Source organism: Theropithecus gelada, chromosome 11, assembly GCF_003255815.1.
Source record: "Theropithecus gelada isolate Dixy chromosome 11, Tgel_1.0, whole genome shotgun sequence".
Taxonomy (NCBI): domain Eukaryota; kingdom Metazoa; phylum Chordata; class Mammalia; order Primates; family Cercopithecidae; genus Theropithecus; species Theropithecus gelada.
Genome location: NC_037679.1, coordinates 92,823,742 through 92,842,930, shown reverse-complemented (window position 1 = coordinate 92,842,930; position 19,189 = coordinate 92,823,742). Strand labels below are relative to the sequence as shown.

The window sequence follows — 19,189 nt, the reverse complement described above, 5'->3', positions numbered from 1 at the left end:
GCTCTGTCGCCCAGGCTGGAGTGCAGTGGCCGGATCTCAGCTCACTGCAAGCTCCGCCTCCCGGGTTCCCGCCATTCTCCTGCCTCAGCCTCCCGAGTAGCTGGGACTACAGGCGCCCGCCACCTCGCCCGGCTAATTTTTTATTTTATTTTTTAGTAGAGACGGGGTTTCACCGTGTTAGCCAGGATGGTCTCGATCTCCTGACCTCGTGATCCGCCCGTCTCGGCCTCCCAAAGTGCTGGGATTACAGGCTTGAGCCACCGCGCCCGGCCAATTTTCATATTTTTAGTAGAGACAGGGTGTCACCATGTTAGCCAGGCTGGTCTCAAACTCCTGACCTCAAGTGATCCACCCGCCTCAGCCTCCCAAAGTGCTGGGATTACAGGTGTGAGCCACCATGCCCAGTCATTATTTTTTATTTTTTGTAGAGAAAGGATCTCACCATGTTGCCCAGCCTAGTCTCAACCTCCTGGGCTCAAACAATCCTCCCTTCTTGGCCTCCCAATGCACTGCGATGACAGGTGTGAGCCATGGCACCCAGCCAGGATTCGTTTCTCACCACAAGCAAGGAATGAAGCAGGGGGACCTGCTCTTCCACATACCCTGGGGGGTCACAGGCTGCAGCTGTCTCTGTGGCCAGGAAGGAGCAACCTGCTTTGGAGGTCCCTGGGTGATGTGAGGAGGTACCACCCTACAGTAGTGTGCGGAGGGGACACCTGGGGCAGAGGGGGAGTCTCTGTGGATCGGGACAGAAAGGCCAGCCCTTCTTGGTGGTCAGAGGGCACTCCCATGCGGCTTCATAGTCTGCTACATACATAACGAGGCTCAAAAAGACCGAGTTTGAGAAACGTTAAGATCCTCCTATAGTTCCTCAATGTGATGACTGGGTGTTCACACTCATCGGCAAGATGTGCCTCCCTCAAACCTTGTTAAGATGCTATAGGCCGGGCGCGGTGGCTCAAGCCTGTAATCCCAGCACTTTGGGAGGCCAAGACGGGTGGATCACGAGGTCAGGAGATCGAGACCATCCTGGCTAACATGGTGAAACCCCGTCTCTACTAAAAAAAAATACAAAAAACTAGCTGGGCGAGGTGGCGGGCGCCTGTAGTCCCAGCTACTCCGGAGGCTGAGGCAGGAGAATGGCGTGAACCCGGGAGGCGGAGCTTGCAGTGAGCTGAGATCCGGCCACTGCACTTCAGCCTGGGCGACAGCGAGGCTCCGTCTCAAAAAAAAAAAAGGTGCTATAAACACATTACCCATCAGATGTGAAGAAAGGAAAAAAAAAAAGGAGGCCAGGTGCAGTGGCTCACGCCTGTAATCCCAGCACTCTGGGAGGCTGATGCAAGAGGATCACTTACTTGAGTCCAGGAGTTCAAGACCACCCTGGGGGCCGGGCATGGTGGCTCACACCTATAATCCCAGCACTTTGGGAGGCCAAGGCGGGCAGATCATCTGAGGTCGGGAGTTCAAGACCAGCCTGACCAACATGGAGAAACCTCATCTCAACTAAAAACACAAATTAGCTGAGCGTGGTCAGGCGCAGTGGCTCACGCCTATAATCCCAGCACTTTGGGAGGCTGAGGTGAGCGGATTATTTGAGGTCACAGGAGTTCGAGACAAGCCTGGCCAACATAGTGAAACCCCATCTCTACTAAAAAATTAGCCGGGCATGGTGGCACACGCCTGTAATCCCAGCTATTCAGGAGGCTGAGGCAGGAGAATTGCTTGAGCCAGGGAAGCAGAGGTTGCAGAGAGCCAAGATTGTGCCACTGCACTCCAGCCTGGCCAACAGAGCAAGACTCTGTCTCAAAAAAAAAAAATTTTAGCCGGGTGTGGTGGCACATGCCTGTAATCCTAGCTACTCTGGAGGCTGAGGCAGGAGAATCGCTTGAACCTGGGAGGCAGAGGTTACAGTGAGCCAAGATGGCACCACTGCACTCCAGCCTGGGCAACAAGAGCAAAACTCCATCTCAAAAAAAAAAAAAAAATTAGCTGGTTGTGGTGGCGCATGCCTATAATCCAGCTACTCCAGAGGCTGAGGTAGGAGAATCAGCAGAACCCAGGAGGCGGAGGTTGCAGTGAGCCAATATCGTGCCACTGCACTCCAGTCTGGGAAACAAGAGCAAAACTCTGTGTCAAAAAAAAAAAAAAAAAAAGGAAGACCAGCCTGGGCAACATAGGGAGACTCCATCTCCATAAAAAAAATTTAAAAAATTAGCCAGGAGTGGTGGCATGCACCTGTAGTACCAGGTACTGAGGAGGCTGAAGCAGGAGGATCACTTGAGCCTGGGAGGTCAACGTTGCAGTGAGCTGTGATTGCACCACTGCACTCCAGCCTGGGCAACAGAGAGAGACCCTGTCTCTAAAAAAAGAAAAAGAAAGAAAAAGAAGAGACAGTGGCCGATACACAGCCGTGTGTGAAGGTGAGTCTGTCAGGGACAGGAGGGTGCTGGCCATAAAAAGAGTCAGCACCATCACGAGCGACAGGTTACCAGCGACAGGTCTGTCGGCAGCCACGCCACTGGCCCACTGGCCGGCCCTGCAGGCTGAGACACAGAGAGACGGTTGAGACCCCAGGCCACCCAGCGGACGGGGCATGTGAGCTGCACAACAGCCCAGGGCCAGGTCCTCCCTCTGGCTCCATAATCCTCCAGGCAGGAAAAAAGATTAGAAAGAAAAAAGTGGCCGGGCGCGGTGGCTCACGCCTGTAATCCCAGCACTTTGGGAGGCCGAGATGGGCGGATCACGAGGTCAGGAGATCGAGACCATCCTGGCTAACACGGTGACACCCCGTCTCTACTAAAAATGCAAAAAATTAGCCGGGCGAGGCGGCGGGCGCCTGTAGTCCCAGCTACTCGGGAGGCTGAGGCAGGAGAATGGCGTGAACCCGGGAGGCGGAGCTTGCAGTGAGCCGAGATCGCGCCACTGCACTCCAGCCTGGGCGACTAAGCGAGACTGTCTCAAAAAAAAAATTAAAATTAAAATTAAAAAAAAAAAAAAAGAAAGAGAAAAGCGTCAGGAAAAGCGACAACAAATCGGCGCTCCTCCTCCTCCCGCGCCCTGGGTGCAGAGTAGGGGGCGGGGCCTGCGGCCGGTTCCCGGGAGCCCCAGCGCCACCTGCTGGGCCCTGGGCGCAGTTGCAAAGGCCAGAGCTGCAGAGCTGACACTGACTGCTAGGTCCATAGGTGCCCCGGGCTGGAAAGCCTGGGGAAGGCCGGTTAGACCCTGTCTGCAGGTCAGCTGGGACCTGCGGCATGGGCCAAGCTGCTGTGATTGGGGCCAGCGTGGAGCCAGGCACAGGCACCGAGGCTACGAGGAAGCTGTGGTACAGGCATCTGTGGACACGGCCTCTCCCACCTGGCTTTGGGGTGGTATCTGACTGCCAGCAGGGTGGGGAGAGAAAGGCTTTCAGCAGTCCTGGGGGAATCCAGCCTATGTGAGCACAGAGGTCCCTGCAATGCTATGACCCTGTTATCTGCAGAAGATCCTGACACGGCCTGCCCAGCACGGAGCCTGGAGGTTCCCACGGAGGCCCCCTCAGCCTTGGATAGCCCTGCACAGCCCCCCACATGGCCCGTCTCCTCTTCTAGGCGTGAACTCCCATCCCTCCAGCACTCACTCCCTGCCTCATTGCTCATTTCTCCATCTGTAAACCGGGGCTGATAGCACTGACCTCACAGGTGAGGCTTGAGCAAGAGGCAAGACGCAGTGCCTGGAGCAGACAGAATGCGCAGGACAGAGGCACCAGGGGGCCCAGGCAGGCACCCTGGAGGGGCACACACAGGAGGTGCACTGCGAACACGGAAGCCTCAACACCCTCATCCCACTCTGTTGGCAGCAAGTGCGACGTGGGTCCCACCACAGGCCCGGGCGCTGCGCCAGGTGTGGGACACAGGGGTGGGGAACGGGGTCACAGAGGGACTGGCACAGAGGGATGGGTACAGCTTCCGCCCAGCAAGTCCTGGGGCTGCTCTCAAACACCACGCAGCAAGCATGGGTGATCAAGGGCTCTCCCAGGCACCTGTGTGTAACCAGCGCCCTCTGGGGCCACCTGTGAGCTCAGCGCCGGGCTCAGCTTGTGCCTGAGGACACAAAAATACCAAAGAAGAGCTATGGAGCACCAGCCTTCAAAAAACAGACCGTCCAACCGGAGAACGTAAAGAGCTTCCTGCATCCACCTTAGATCATCAGACTTGCCTAAGAAACATGCAGGTGCAGGTCAACCCAGGAGGCCAGAGGAGAAGCTCCCGGAGCCGGCCACAGGCAGTAGGTAAATGGAGGAGAGCAGCTCAAAGCAGGGGCTGGCATCCGGTGCCACGTCCAACCAACCCGCCTGCAGCGCCATGCAGAGAGGATTCTGAGGACCAGAAGGAAAAGCAGGCTCATCGGAGCAGGAAGCCTTCGAGGGTGGGGCCGGGGGCCGCCCCATCATGAGCGCAGCCGTCCTGAACTGCTTGGGGATTGTGGACGTTCTCTGCTGCAGCAGGGAAATGGAGAACTCCCAGAGCCAGTCCTCATCGCTGCAGGAAAAGCCACACCCCTGCAGAGCTGAGACGGCCCCACATGGGCTGGGTCTTAGGGCCCCAGACTCACAGGCCACAGAAGACAGGCAACACCCACTCCCAAGTCCCTTCAACAAAACACACCTACGCAGGAGGTGGCAGCTCTGGGTGCACAGTCGCAGCCTCCCACTGGCTGGAGGGCCTGTGAGTGGAGTCCAGCTGCAAGCGTATTGGGGAAGAAGGCCCGAGGCTCTTCCCGCAGCTGACAGGGCAGAGCTGCCTGCATCCGCCACACCTGAGAAAACCCAGCTTTGGCCTCTGGGTACCACAGCCTCACAGAGCACAGTGTGCCCCTTCCCCCAACAGCTACCGCCTGTCCCCAAGCCCACTCGGCTAAGCCCTTTGGAGCCTGTGACCCACTCAGCCTTCCTAAAAGGGGACACACATCAGCAGGCGTCACATCCAGCTCACAGCACAACGATGCTAAGGTGTGAGGAAGCAGAGCCAAGGGGCTAAACTGGAACATTCTGGCCACCACCCAGGCTGCCCCGCTGGTTCCACTGCAGGCAAAGACAAGATCCAAAGCAAAGTCAAGGACACAGTGACCGTGTTTTCCATAAGAGCCATGAGCCAGGGCTGACCACCCAGACACCCAATTGAGGGCCATCAGGCCAGCACTGAGAACAATCACTTCGGGCTTTATTTACTGACACAAGAAGACTCTACGGTGTCGTGTTACATTTTTAAAAATCAGATTACAAAACAACACGAGAACCCTATCTCCAGCTGATTCTCCAGGGAAAATTGGCAGCTTTCACTGTTGGGAAACCTTCACTTAAAAATAGGTTGATGTTGGCCATGCCTGTAATCCCAGCACCTTGGGAGGCCGAGGTGAGTGGACCACCTAAGGTCAGGAGTTCGAGACCAGCCTGGGCAACATGGTGAAACCCCGTCTCTACTAAAAATACAAAAATTAGGCCGGGTGTGGTGGCTCACGCCTGTAATCCCAGCACTTTGGGAGGTCGAGGAGGGTGGATCACAAGGTCAGGAGATCGAGACCATCCTGGCCAACACAGTGAAACCCCGTCTCTACTAAAAAAAATACAAAATATTAGCCAGGCGTGGTGGCAGTGTAGTCCCAGGTGGCACCTGTAGTCCCAGCTACTTGGGAGGCTGAGGCAGGAGAATGGCGTGAACCCAGGAGGGGGAGCTTGCAGTGAGCCAAGATCACGCCACTGCATTACAGCCTGGGCGACAGAGCAAGATTCTGTCTCTGAAAAATAAATAAATAAATACAAAAATACAAAAATTAGCCAGGTATAGTGGTGCACACTTGTAATCCCAGCTGCTCAGGAGGCTGAGGCAGAAGAATCGCTTGAACCCAGAAAGCAGAGGTTGCAGTGAGCTGAGGTCCCGCCACTGTACTCCAGCCTGGACGACAGAATGAGACTCTCTCAAAAAAAAAAAAAAAAAAAAAAAAAAAAGGTTGATGCATAGTCTAAATTTTTAAAAAGTACTATAAACACAAGTTGTTTTTACAACCAGAGAGGGGGAAACCCCAACCAGGGTTATTCCTGAGAAAGCCAGCGGCAAACTGCAAGGCCAACAGACTGCTCCAGAGTCTGGCCAGCAGGGCTGTCGGGACCCAATGGCTCGAGACCTCCTGGCCGGTGGCTCTTCTCGCAACTCTGTGAACAGCTGGGGCCTGCTTCCTGTCACCTCTCCCCACCTGCAGGGACACGAACACTCAGGGCATTCATGTCCTGCTGCCCCCTTGGCCGGGCGCACGCCTCTCTCCGGAGCCCTGCTCACTTCAGCACTCAGCCCGTCCTCCTGAGAGGTCTTTAAATGCGTCACTCCCCAGACCGCCTGCGAAGCTCTAGCTCTCTCCAGGAATCGCCTCCTCCTGACTTGTGTTCAATTCTAGGTGCTCACCTGAGTTCCTGCTCAGCAGCAGAGCATCAAACTCCAGGACGCCCTGTCACGAGGGGAAGTGGAGATGCTAGCTAGCTCAGGGAAGAGGGGCCAGAGCACGTGGGCCTTCCAGAAAGGGTGGCGAGGAGAGGGAGAAGGAAGGGTTCTCTGTTAAATCTACCGCTTTTACCCACAACTGCCCAAGTAACCACTGCTTCTAGATCTAAACAACGTGCAGAGATGTGAAAAATCCAGAGTTAAAAGATGGTTGCAGGCCAGGCGCGGTGGCTCACGCCTGTAATCCCAGCACTTTGGGAGGCCGGGGCAGGCAGATCACCTGAGGTCAGGAGTTCGAGACCGGCCTGACCAACATGGTGAACCAACATGTCTTTACTAAAATACAAAATACACACTGGTGGCACACGCCTGTAGTCCCAGCTACTTGGGAAGCCGAGGCAGGAGAATCGCTTCAACCCAGGAGGCAAAGGTTGCAGTGAGCTGAGATTTCGCCACCACCCTCCAGCCTGGGCAACACAGTGAGACTCAGACTCGAAGAAGAAGAAAGAAGAAGACTTTTGGACTTGTGGGACAGGAGAGCTTGAACTATCTAGAAAATTTACCACATGGCTAGGGAGTGCTCAAGGAGAGGTTGGGCCACGCGTGGGAGACCAAACCCCTTGCTTTCACCGTCACTGCCTGGTGCTCGTCAATTCCAAGAAATCCCTGGTAGGCACTCGGTGAGGGCTGGGGATCAGGTCATGGGATGCTGGCGATGTCTGCAGCCCCTGAAGCTGTACGCAACCCACATCACTCACCTGCGGAGAAGCGACTGCTGCAGGCTCTTGCAGGTGGCAAGGGACTCCCCGGTGAACAGGTGGCACATGACGACGTGTAGGCAGCGAGCCATGAAGGCCAGCACGGCATCGGGCTGGAGGGTGCCGCTGCGGGAGACCAGGCACAGGCGCTGTAGCGAGGGGCACTGGCTCAGCGCCTGGAAGAACTGGGCGTTGGCGCTGAAGTAGGGCTGCTCCAGCCTGCGGGGAGAGAGGGCAGCTGTGAGGCCCGAGGGAGGGGCTGGCAGGCCAGGCCAGCTGGGCGCCTGGAGGTGCTGCCAGTGGAATCTTCCTGGCCTGGGGCCCAGCCTGGCTGTTCCCACGCCCACCCCATACCACTGTCCCCTGGAGTACTGGGTGCCGACGCAGACCCCCAGGGTCCCCCTTGGAGATCTGATTTGGAGGTGACCCGGTGGGCCTGATGCAAGCAGCCAGCCGGTGTCTACAGAGCCCAGCTTTGAGTCACCAGCCAAGGTCATAGGCATCTGTGTCCGCAGCCTGCCTGGTGCACCCCAGACTGCCAGGCTCCCCGTCTTTCTCAAACGCTGGTGTGCTGGGTAGCAGATGCAAAGAGGATGTGGCCCCTGCCCTTGGGAAGCTCAACTGGACGGGGAGGCAGATGGGGACTGAACACCATGAGAGAAGGCAGTAATCCGGGAGGTGGGGAGAGGGTGGGAGATCTGGGAGGGGGGGTGGGGTGGGCAGGAACCTCAGCCAGGTGGGGGCCACTCCAGCTACGACAGATGGGAAGACAGAGCTGGGCGGCTGCAGGGCCAAAGCAGGAGGCCGAGGGGAGTGAGGCCAAGTTAAGAGGTTGGCAGCCAGGGCAGGGCCGGGTCACAGGGCAGGGAGGCCCCACAAGTCCACACCAAGGCTACAGTGACAGAGACCAAGATGGGAGAACCCAGGGGGAAGGGGAGGACTTGGGAAAGGGAAGTAGGGGACGACGTTCTAGATCCTTCCTGGGGAGTCCGTCCATGCAGACGGAAAGCAGGACAGGCTCGAGGAGCAGTGGCAGATATGGGGATACAGCGCTGCTGAGGACAGGTCCAGGAGCCCTTGGAGAACCAGGCTGTGGGACAGGGCAAGACCTGGACTGTGGCAGGCCGTGGGGTGCAGTGAGCCTCTGAGATAAGAATCAAGAGGGAGCAGAGAGGCTGGAAGGGAACTCACGTGACTTCAGGGGCTGCCAGGAGCTCCTGGGGTGGAGGGAGAGCCGCTGGAGGGATGGGCTAAGGACAATGGGGAGGGGCTAGTGTGGGTTGAGCTCCAACACGTCCCCCCCACACACACTATGCGGAGTCCTCACCATGGGACCTGAGGGTGTGGCCTTATTTGGATGCAGGTTCCTTGTAGATGCAAGGGAGTTAAGATGAGGAAACATCCTGCCTAACGGGGGCTCTAAATCCAATGACTGGGTTCCTTATAAGGCCAGGTGAAGGCACAGAGATACCCAGACACAGACAGAAGGCGGCCAGGTCACTACAAAGGCAGAGACTGGGGCCACGTGTCCACCAGCCAAGCAGCACCAGGCATGGCCACCAGGCACCTGAGTTCCTCCTTACCATCGTCAGAAGGAACCACTCCTGCCCACAGCCTGATTTTGGGCCTCTGGGCTCCAGAATCGTGAGACAGTAAATAGCTGTTGCATTAAGCTACTCAGTTTGTGATCAATTGTCCTGGCAGCCCCAGGACCCTAGCACAGATGCTGAGGACAGCCAGACAGCCACAGCAGAAGGCGCCACAGGCATGGAGACCCATCCCTGGTAGGTGACACAAAAAGACCAAGGCAGGGCCAGGCCTGGAGGCTCACACCTGTAATCCCAGCCCTTCAGGAGGCCAAGGCGGGAGGATCACTTGAGCCCAGGAGTTTGAGAACAGCCTGGGCAACATAATGAGAGACTAGCTCTACAAAAAGTACAAAAATTACCCAGGTATGGTGGTGTACACCTCTACTCCCAGCTACTCAGGAAGCTGAGGTGGGAGGATCACTTGAGCCCAGGACATCGAGGCTGCAGTGAGAGCTAGGATTGTAACACTGCACTCCAAGCTGGATGACAGAGTGACAGTTTCGCTCTGTCGCCCAGGCTGGAGCGCAGTGGCCGGATCTCAGCTCACTGCAAGCTCCGCCTCCTGGGTTTACGCCATTCTCCTGCCTCAGCCTCCCAAGTAGCTGGGACTACAGGTGTCCGCCACCTCGCCCAGCTAGATTTTTGTATTTTTTAGTAGAGATGGGGTTTCACCGTGTTAGCCAGGATGGTCTTAATCTCCTGACCTCGTGATCCGCCCGTCTCGGCCTCCCAAAGTGCTGGGATTACAGGCTTGAGCCACCGCGCCCGGCCGCTCGGCTAATTTTTTGTATTTTCAGTAGAGACAGGGTTTCACTGTGTTAGCCAGGATGGTCTCGATCTCCTGACCTCATGATCCGCCCATCTCGGCCTCCCAAAGTGCTAGGATTACAGGCGTGAGCCACCGCGCCCAGCCAAAAAACTGTTTTTTTAAAGAATACAGGAAGTGGCCGGGCGCGGTGGCTCAAGCCTGTAATCCCAGCACTTTGGGAGGCCGAGACGGGCGGATCACGAGGTCAGGAGATCGAGACCATCCTGGCTAACACGGTGAAACCCCGTCTCTACTAAAAAGACAAAAAACTAGCCGGGCGAGGTGGCGGGCGCCTGTAGTCCCAGCTACTTGGGAGGCTGAGGCAGGAGAATGGCGTAAACCCGGGAGGCGGAGCTTGCAGTGAGCTGAGATCCGGCCACTGCACTCCAGCCTGGGCGACAGAGCGAGACTCCGTATCAAAAAAAAAAAAAAAAAAAAGAATACAGGAAGTGTGGCTCATGAGACTGGTTATCTAGTGTGTGTGTGTGTGTGTGTGTGTGTGTGTGTGTGTGTGTGTGTGTGTGTGTGTGTGNGTGTGTGTGTGTGTGTGTGTGTGTGTGTGTGTGTGTGTGTGTGTGTGTGTGTGTGTGTCTGTGTGTAGATGGGGGTCTCACTATGTTGCCCAGGCTGGTCTCAAACTCCTGAGCTCAAGCAATCCTCCTGCCTCAGCCTCCCAAAGTGCTAGGATTATAGGTGTGAGCCACCATGCCTGGCAGTTAATTTTTTTAATTGATTTAAGTAGAAATTCTCAGCCAGGTTCAGTGACTCACGCCTATAATCCCAGCACTTTGGGATGCCGAAGCAGGCGGATCACCTGAGGTCAGGAGTTCGAGACTGGCCAAAATGGCAAAACCCTGTCTCTACTAAAAATACAAAAATTAGCCAGGTGGGCCAGGTGCGGTGGCTCATGCCTGTAATCCCAGCACTTTGGGAGGCAAAGGAGGGCGGATCACCTGAGGTCGGGAGTTTGAGACCAGCCTGACCAACATGGAAAAACCCCATCTCTACTAAAAATACAAAATTAGCTGCTCATGGTGGCACACACCTGTAATCACAGCTACTCGGGAGGCTGAGGCAGGAGAATCGCTTGAACCCGGGAGGCGGAGGTTGCGGTGAGCCGAGATAGCACCATTGCACTCCAGCCTGGGCAACAAGAGTGAAACTCCATCTCAAAAAAAACACAAAAAAACAAAATTAGCTGGGCGTGGTGGGGCATGCCCGTTATCCCAGCTACCAGGGAGGCTAAGGCAGGAGAACTGCTTGAACCCGGGAGGCAGATGTTGCAGTGAGCTGAGATCGCGCCATTGCACTTCAGCCTGGGTGACAGAGCGAGACTCTGTCTCACACAAAAAATAAATAAATAAAATTAAATAAATAATAAAACGACCAAATTGTCTTTATTTTTCTAAATTTGTTTGGTTAAGCTATTCAAATTGTTTTTATTTAAAGATAGTAATAAAGTGTTTTCATTAAAATGTATTTTAAATACCACCTCTCCCTAAAAAAATCCTAAAGTGAACATCCCTTTGCAGACCTGAAGGTGGGAAACCGGGAGGGGTAAAAAAGATGGTGCAGGCGCCGCATCTGCTGAGCTGCAAAGTCACCTCTGGATTTCTCTCCAAAGCAAAAGCAGGAGGCTCCAGACAGCAGGAGATGGAAACAGGGCGTCAGGCAAGGATGGCTGCCATCGTGTGGTCACTAGGTGGCGATGTGGATCCACACTACCCGCCCCGGGGCGACTCGAGCCTCAGGGGTTAAAAACCAAGTCGGCAGAGCATGAAAAAAAACTTTTTTCCACTAGATAACCACATCCACATTCTTCCGCCCCGGAGGAAGTCACCTGTCACAGGTGTTCAGGACGTGGCAGGCCCATGGGAGTGACTGGTCAGGCAAGGGGCCTGGCACGCCTAAAGCTTCCCAGGCTCCCATGGCACGCCACCTAGGGCATGGCACCCAGGACCGTGGCAGAGCTGACCTGACTCGAGTGACCGGCAGCATCTGCAGGGAGGATGGGGATGAGGAAAAGGCTCCCACTGTGCCAGGCCTCACCTTTGAGTGAGGATCCAGCCTCCCCATCCTGCTCCCCAAGGGGGCACCTGGGTCTCCTGGTGACTCTGTGGGCATGAAAGGCGCTGAGCTCACAGTGCAGGGGCTCCCAGCTGGCCACCCACCACACGGGCCGTGAGAGCAGCAACCAGGCCTCTGAGGTGTCCCTGGGGTGGCTCCAGGGCCTGGCTCTGAAAAGGATGGTCCACTTCTGCCCAGATGCTGCCCTGGTCCCGATCACAGCAGCCCGGGTGACTCAGGGTAACATGCTCCCCCACCCTCCACCCCAAGCAGGGCTGAGTTGGTCTGGGGAAAGAAGGTGCCTTTTCTGTCCAATTTGTAATCCCCTTACTACTGAGGTGTGTCCAAGCTCCAGGCAGAGCAACTCCTTCCTGCACCACCTCCTCTCTGCCAGGAGCCCCGACAGGCACAAAGCTGGGGGTCACGGTGTGGGTGCTGCCAGTGGCAGCAGCCGGCTGGCCTGGGATTCCAAGCTCTGCCACTAAAGAGACTCCGGCCGCCCCAGGATGCAGCCTCGGAGCACCGTGCCAGCCTCCAGGGGTCCCAGCGCCGTTTCCTCTGCACAGCTCCTGCCCACGGGCAAGCGAGTGCCACCTGCTCCTTTCACTGCAGCGTCCCTGGGCTCCCTTGCCGTAGAAGGCAGGAATCCAGAGGAACGGGGCCAGCTGGCAGCGTCTGGGAAGCAGCGTCTGTTCTGAACAGGCAGTACCCAGCTCAGAGCAGACGTGGTTCTCAGGGGCTGCTGGGCACAGGCTGGAGTTTGTGCACGGAGATGGCATTATGAGCAGGGTCAGGCTCTTAGGCTGGCCCATACAACCCACTGACCCTGGGGCCCGCGGGCCTCTCCACGCTGCCTCCATGGCCCTGCTCCTGAGGAAGGCCTTTGGCCCTGGGGATCCCGTCCCAGACCCTGGGGGCCATCGGGGACCATGAAATCCCCCTCACCCCAGGAGGCTGGAGAAAGCAGCCGTGTGACCTGGGCAAGTTCGTGCACTCTCTGGGCCTTCCTTTCTTCATCCATAAAGCGGGTACAACTGCGTTGACACTCATAGGTTGTTGAGAACATCAAAGGGGTCAAGACCTGTACACCCGGGAAAAGCACCTGGCAAACGTCACATGAGCCCAAAGGTCCCCTCCACCCACGGCGGCGGCCATCACCTCTGCCTCTTGCTTCTGGAACACCCCTCCCTCCAGCCAGTGCCTCCCTTGCTGACAGCCTCTGCTCGGTCTCCCTTCCACATTCTTTTTCCTCTTCCTGGCCAATCCTTGCCACGTGTGCCCCAGCCCAATCCATGGGCTCGCCTGTTTCCACAGCTAAAGGCCACCTATGAGCTGAGGACGCCAAAGCAACTCTCCCAGGCCAGACCTCAGCCTGGACTCAGGGCTTGGCTTAGGCCCATCAACTAGGAGGCCCTTAACAGACCCTCTGGACCGGGCACGGTGGCTCACACCTGTGATCCCGGCCCTCTGGGCAGCCCAGGCAGGAGGATCACTTGAGCCCAGGAATTCAAGACCAGCCCAGGCAACATAGCAAGACCCCATATCTACAAAAATACAAAAAAAATAGCCGGGCATGGTCGTGTGTGCCTGTAGTCCCAGATATTCGGGAGGCTGAAGTGGGAGGATCACCTGAGCCAGAGGAGGTCGAGGCTGCAGTGAGCTGTGATCATGCCACTGCACACCAGCCTGGGAGGCAGAATGAGACCATTTAAAGAAAAAAAAAAAAAAGTGGGGAAAATCCAAAATTTACATGTATTTTGAGTCAAATTTCTAAAGCAGGGAGATTCTGAAAAGTCACCAGTCTGGTTCTCAAAGCAACGGTCTCCAGGATGCCTGGGTCAGAGCATGAATAACCACCCCGCTCCCCAAGCACGGAGCCCCGCACTGGCTCAAGCTCAGAATCAAAGCGGCCGATCCAGGGCCTGGTGCCTCCACCAGACAGGAAATACAGAGGCTTCTAGCAAAGGGGCCGATCCAGGGCCTGGTGCCTCCATCAGACAGGAAATACAGAGGCTTCTAGCAATCTGCTCTGCCATTTGGAGTCCTGGGTTTGATCCTGGGCTTCTCAACCCAACCCTAAGAGGTCTGCAGCGGGAGCAGGCCGAGAGGGAGGGCGGCGCCCAGCTGGCTGCAGGGCCCTGGAAGGCTCCAGGGTGTGAGCCTCCAGCTCTGCTGCTCCCCAGCAGACCCGGCCACTTCCTGCCATGCCTTCTGCGGGACAGTGGAGATTTACAAGAGGCCCCTTATCTCTACTCTGCATGGCTCCAGGGCCAAGGTCAAGCTCTGGTGTTTGCGAGAGACTCAGCTCCTCCTGAGCTCCCACAGCCCCATCTGGGAAACAGGAATGATCAAGGCTGCAACCTCAGCAGATTATGGCAGGGAAGATGGGCTCAGTGCATGGCTCTCAGCAAAGGCACAAAGTGAATGCTAACTATTCTGGGGAGAATGACATGTGCCCACGTGCCCCTTAGGCTGGAGCATGACTTCATGTACCCACCACCCACCCCACCAGCTAAGGAATCACAGAGACACCAACTCACTCATCTAAGTCCTGCCTCCACTTTCTCCCCCACCTAGTCCCTTGTAGTACTGAGGCTCAAGGCCTTCACTACCTTTCGGGTAATTTTCTTTTCTTTTCTTTTTTTGACAGACAGAGTCTTGCTGTTTCCCAGACTGGAATGCAGTGGCACAATCACAGCTCACCGCAGCCTCAACCCAACCTCCCAGGCTCAGGCGATCTCCCACCTCAGCTGCCTGAGTAGCTGGGACTACAGGCACGTACCACCACACCCTGTGAAATCTTTTTATTTTTTGTAGAGTTGGGGTCTGGCAATGTTGCCCAGGCTGGCCTCGAACTCCTGGGCTCAAGAGATCCTCCACTTGATGCTCTCTGGCAGTCGGTTCAGAGGGTCCAAGGCACAATTTCCAAGTCTCTGGGGTTTCTTCACATGGTGCTTACTGACCCAGAAAACATCTGCCTTGCCAGGCGTGGTGACTTATGCCTTGTAATCCCAGAACTTTGGGAGGCCAAGGCAGGCGGATCACCTGAGGTCAGGAGTTCGAGACCAGCCTGGCCAACCCGGCGAAACTCCGTCTCTACTAAAAATACAAAAAAATTAGTCAGGTGTTGTGGTGCACACCTGTAGTCCCAGCTGCTCGGGAGGCTGAGGTGGGAGAATCACTTGAACCCAGGGGGCAGGGGTTGCAGTGAACCAAGATCGCGCCACTGCACTCCAGCCTGGGTGTGTAGAGTGAGACTCTGTCTCAAAAAAAAAAAAAAAAGCAAAGATAGAGGCCAAGTGCAGTGGCTCACACCTGCAATCCCAGCACCAGCACTTTGGGAGGCCGAGGTGAGGCCTGCTTGAGCTCAGGAGTTCAAGAAAAGTCTGGGCAACATAGTGAGACCTTGTCTCTACAAAATTTTAAAAATATATATATATAGCCAGGCATGATGGCATATGCCTGTAGTCCCAGCTACTCGGGAGGCTGAGACAGCAGGATTAATTGAGCCCAGGAGGTTGAGGCTGCAGTGAGCTATGATGGCGCCACTGCACTCCAGCTTGGATAACAGAGCAAGACCCTATCTCAAAAATAAATAAATAAATAAAAGTTAAATTAAAAAAAAAAAAGGAATTGCATTGCAAAGTCAGGTGAGAAAGACCTGGGTTCGAATCCTGACTCTCCCACCTACTAGCTCTGCCGAGTGGCAACAATAACACACCTGGCAGGCTCGTGAGAAGACTACACAGGATGACTCACAGTAGGGCCGGGCAATCACTCAAACAAGATCAGGAGTAAGAATGCTAAGCTCAGACATCCGCCTCCTGTACCCCCGGCTCCTCCAGATGTCGCTCTCCCCCGAGCCCCCTGAGACCGACGTGGCACGCGGCGAGGCCCCGCCCCAGCCTCTGGGCTCCTGGAGGGCAGGCCTGCGGCAGCGCTGCCTGCAAGCTCCACGCAAACTCCCCACTTCCCTCCGCCAGCCTCCAGCAGAGGCCCGGGAGGTCCCCGTGGCCCCCTCACCTGAGGTCCCTCAGCCGCTTGCAGTGCTTCAACATGTCTGAGAGCGCGGGCATGTACACCACCTTCCCCATCATGCCCAGGTTGGCCAGCGACAGGGACCGCAACTGCTGGCACTGCAGGCCGATACTGACCAGCCCGGAGCCCGTAAGGACGCTGGGCAGCTGTGCGAGCGTCAGGTGCCGCAGGAAGGCCAGCTGGCCAATGGCGGCCACCTCCGAGTCTCCGACGCTCTGCGCGCGGCTGCAGGGCGGGAGCGAGTTGCGGATGGCGGGCTCGTTGCGCGGCATGGCGGAGGAGAAGTTGGACCCGATCAGCTCGAGGTGTTCCAGGAAGGGCAGGTTCTTCAGCAGAGACCAGAACACGGAAGAAGGCTGGGGGCCCGCCTGGCCGGAGAAGGGGCTGGGACAGGACTGCACGCCCACGCGCACTTTCTTGCCAAAGCCACGCGGCACTGCGTGCATGGCGGGCTGGGCGGGCGCACGGTCGGCGCGCGGCGCGGAGTCGGCGACGGAGCAGACAGGCAGGGAGAGGGAGCGCAGGTGACGCAGCCGGGCCAGGAGCTGGCAGAGGTGGCGGCCCAGGCCCTCCGAGCTGTGGTGGTGGGCGGCCGAGAGGTTCAGGTGGCGCAGGTTGCAGCAGGACGCCACCAGCGTCTCCAGGATGCTGCTGTCGATGTCGTCCTCCGCCTTGCGGAGCAGCGAGTCTGGGGACAGGCAGTGGACGCAGCCGCTGAGGTTCAGGCTGGCCAGGCTCCGCAGGTCCTTCCCGCCGTTGATGACCTGCTGGATCAGATGGCCGCCTGACAGGGTGCAGCGGCTGAAGCTGAAGTAGAACGGGTTGTTGAATTTCATGTGCTGCAGGAGGGAAGAGCCGTTCAGCCAGGACTTGGGCAGCTGCAGGGCATCCAGCGCGACGTTGCGCGCCATGGAGTCCAGGAGGTTCTTGGTGGCTCCGCTCTCCGCGAAGCTGCCGGGGACGGAGATGAGGAAGGCGTGGAGGTTCTGAGGCGTGCGGTCACTAAGCACAGCCAGGTAGAGCCGCACTACCTCCTGGTTGATGTAGCCGGGGGCCAGGCGCGCATAGAAGACCCGTAGGTTCTGGTAGTGCGGCACGTTGCTCTGGCCCACCATGAGCTGGCCCGAGAGGATGGCGCCCTCGCGTGTGCGGTCCAGAATCTCGAAGTAGAGCAGTAGCTTCTCCAGGCTGGTGCAGCAGGGCACCACGCCGTACGAGGGCGTGAACAGCGTCTGCTTGAGCTCCCGCACGCGGCTCAGCGTGGCCTTGCACTCACTGCTCAGCTGGCTGGCGTCGAAGCCGGGGCTCACGTCGATGGCCAGCGAGCGCAGGTGCTGCAGGGCCGAGAGCATCTTGGAGAGGCGCAGGGAGGTGAGGTGGCAGCCCGAGAGGTTCACCTTCACCAGGCTGCGGCAGCGGGCCACGTGTTCCACAGTGGAGCCAGGCAGCCAGTAGCAGCCAGCCATGCTCAGCTGCTGGATCTCCCGGCCGATCTCCTTCACCAGCTGCCTCACCTTGTCCTCGCTCGCCTGCGGGACAGGGGCAGGGCAGGGCAGGCAGAGGAAGGAAAGGGCTGAAGGCACCTAGGGGTCTCCAACCCTCAGTGTGCACACTCCCCCTAGTGCAGCGGCTCCACCGGGAGGGAAGCTCCCCACCTCTCCCTGTCTACCTGCCCGCACACTGACCTGGAGCCAAGAGTCCAGAGTACCCAGCTAAGTGGGACTGGTAGAGGGGTGCAGCCATGGTAGAAAATGGTTTGGTAGGCGGGCACGGTGGCTCACGCCTGTAATCACAGCACTTTGGGAGGTGGAGGCGGAGAGATCACCAGGTCAGGAGATCGAGACCATCCTGGCTAACACTACTGAAAGTACAAAAAATTAGCAGAGAGAGGCCGGGCATGGTGGCTCACACCGGTAATCCCAGCACTTTGAGAGGCGGAGGCAGGCGGATCACCTGAGGTCAGGAGTACAAGACCAGTCTGGCCAACATGGTGAAACCCTGTCTCTACTAAAAATATAAAAACTAGCCGGGTGTGGTGGTGGACACCTGTAATCCCAGCTACATGGGAGGCTAAGGCAGGAGAATTGCTTGAACCCAGGAAACAGAGGTTGCAGTGAACCGACACAGTGCCACTGCACTCCAGCCTCTGCGACAGAGTGAGACTCTGTCTCAAAAAAAAAAACTTACCTGGGCATGGTGGCAGGCGCCTGTAGTCCCAGCTACTTGGGAGGCTGAGGCAGGAAAATGGTGTGAACCCAAGAGGCGGAGTTTGCAGTGAGCCGAGATCGCGCCACTGCACTCCAGCCTGGGCAACAGTGCAAGACTCCGTCTCAAAAAAAAAGAAAAATAAATAAAAAAGAAAAAAACAGGCCAGGCACGGTGGCTCATGCCTGTAATCCCAGCACTTTGGGAGGCTGAGGCAGGCGGATCACAAGGTCAGGAGACTGAGACCACAGTGAAACACTGTCTCTACTAAAAATACAAAAAATTAGCCCGGACCAGGCACAGTGGCTCAAGCCTGTAATCCCAGCACTTTGGGAGGCCAAGATAGGCGGATCACAAGGTCAGGAGATCGAGACCATACTGGCTAACATGGTAAAACCCTGTCTCCACTAAAAAATACAAAAAAACTAGCCAGGTGAGGTGGTGGGCGCCTGTAGTCCCAGCTACTCGGGAGGCTGAGGCAGGAGAATGGCGTAAACCCAGGAGGCAGAGCTTGCAGTGAGCCGAGATCCGGCCACTGCACTCCATCCTGGGCGACAGACCAAGACTCCGTCTCAAAAAAAAAACAAAAAGAAAAATTAGCCAGGCGTGGTGGCGGGAGCCTGTAGTCCCAGCTACTCAGGAGGCTGAGGCAGGAGAATGGCGTGAACCCAGGAGGCAGAGTTTGCAGTGAGCCGAGGTCACGCCACTGCACTCCAGCCTGGGCGACAGAAGGAGACTCTGTCTCAAGGAAAAAAAAAAAAAGAATAGCTAAAACTTAAAAAACTGACAGTACCAAGTGTTGACAAGACTGCAGAGCAACTGGAACTCCCGCATCCTGGTAGGGGGTGTAAAATGGTGCCCTCCCACTGCACCACTGGAGAGCTGCATATTTAACTTTACAAGAAACATCGAACACCTCTCCTGTGACCCAGCAATTCCACTCCTAGGGATCCACCAGAAAGCAAGTCTCCAACCCCTCTCCCCGACTCCCAAGGCCCTAGGTTCCCTCCCAGAACGAGGTACACATACATCTGCGCCCTTCTCCCCAGGCGGCATACCACCCACACTTTTCTGCCCCTTGCTTCTGTCCCTCAATGCATTCTGCAGACAGCACCAGTCAGGACTTGGAGTGACTACCACCTTTCCATCAGCACACAGGGTTCCACTGCAGGGCTGTGCCCAGTCCTTAAAGACTGAGATCTAGCTTGTTTCTTTTTTTTTTTTTTTTTTTTTTTTTTTTTTTTTTTTTTT

At 56.6% G+C, this 19,189-nt stretch overlaps 1 protein-coding gene and 1 pseudogene across 2 annotated transcripts in view; one reads left to right on the top strand and one right to left on the bottom strand.

Annotated features, from left to right (window-relative positions):
* FBXL18 (F-box and leucine rich repeat protein 18) overlaps positions 1-19,189 on the bottom strand; it is a 66,852-nt gene that overhangs the window by 30,794 nt on the left and 16,869 nt on the right. For both annotated transcript variants that reach the window (XM_025403574.1, XM_025403573.1), the window contains exons 3-4: positions 15,719-17,262; positions 7,232-7,450 (exon numbers count right to left, since the gene is read on the bottom strand). In XM_025403574.1, coding sequence (XP_025259359.1) covers positions 7,232-7,450; positions 15,719-17,262 — 1,763 coding nt within the window. The remainder of the gene's footprint in view (positions 1-7,231; positions 7,451-15,718; positions 17,263-19,189) is intronic.
* LOC112635729 lies at positions 856-940 on the top strand (annotated as a pseudogene).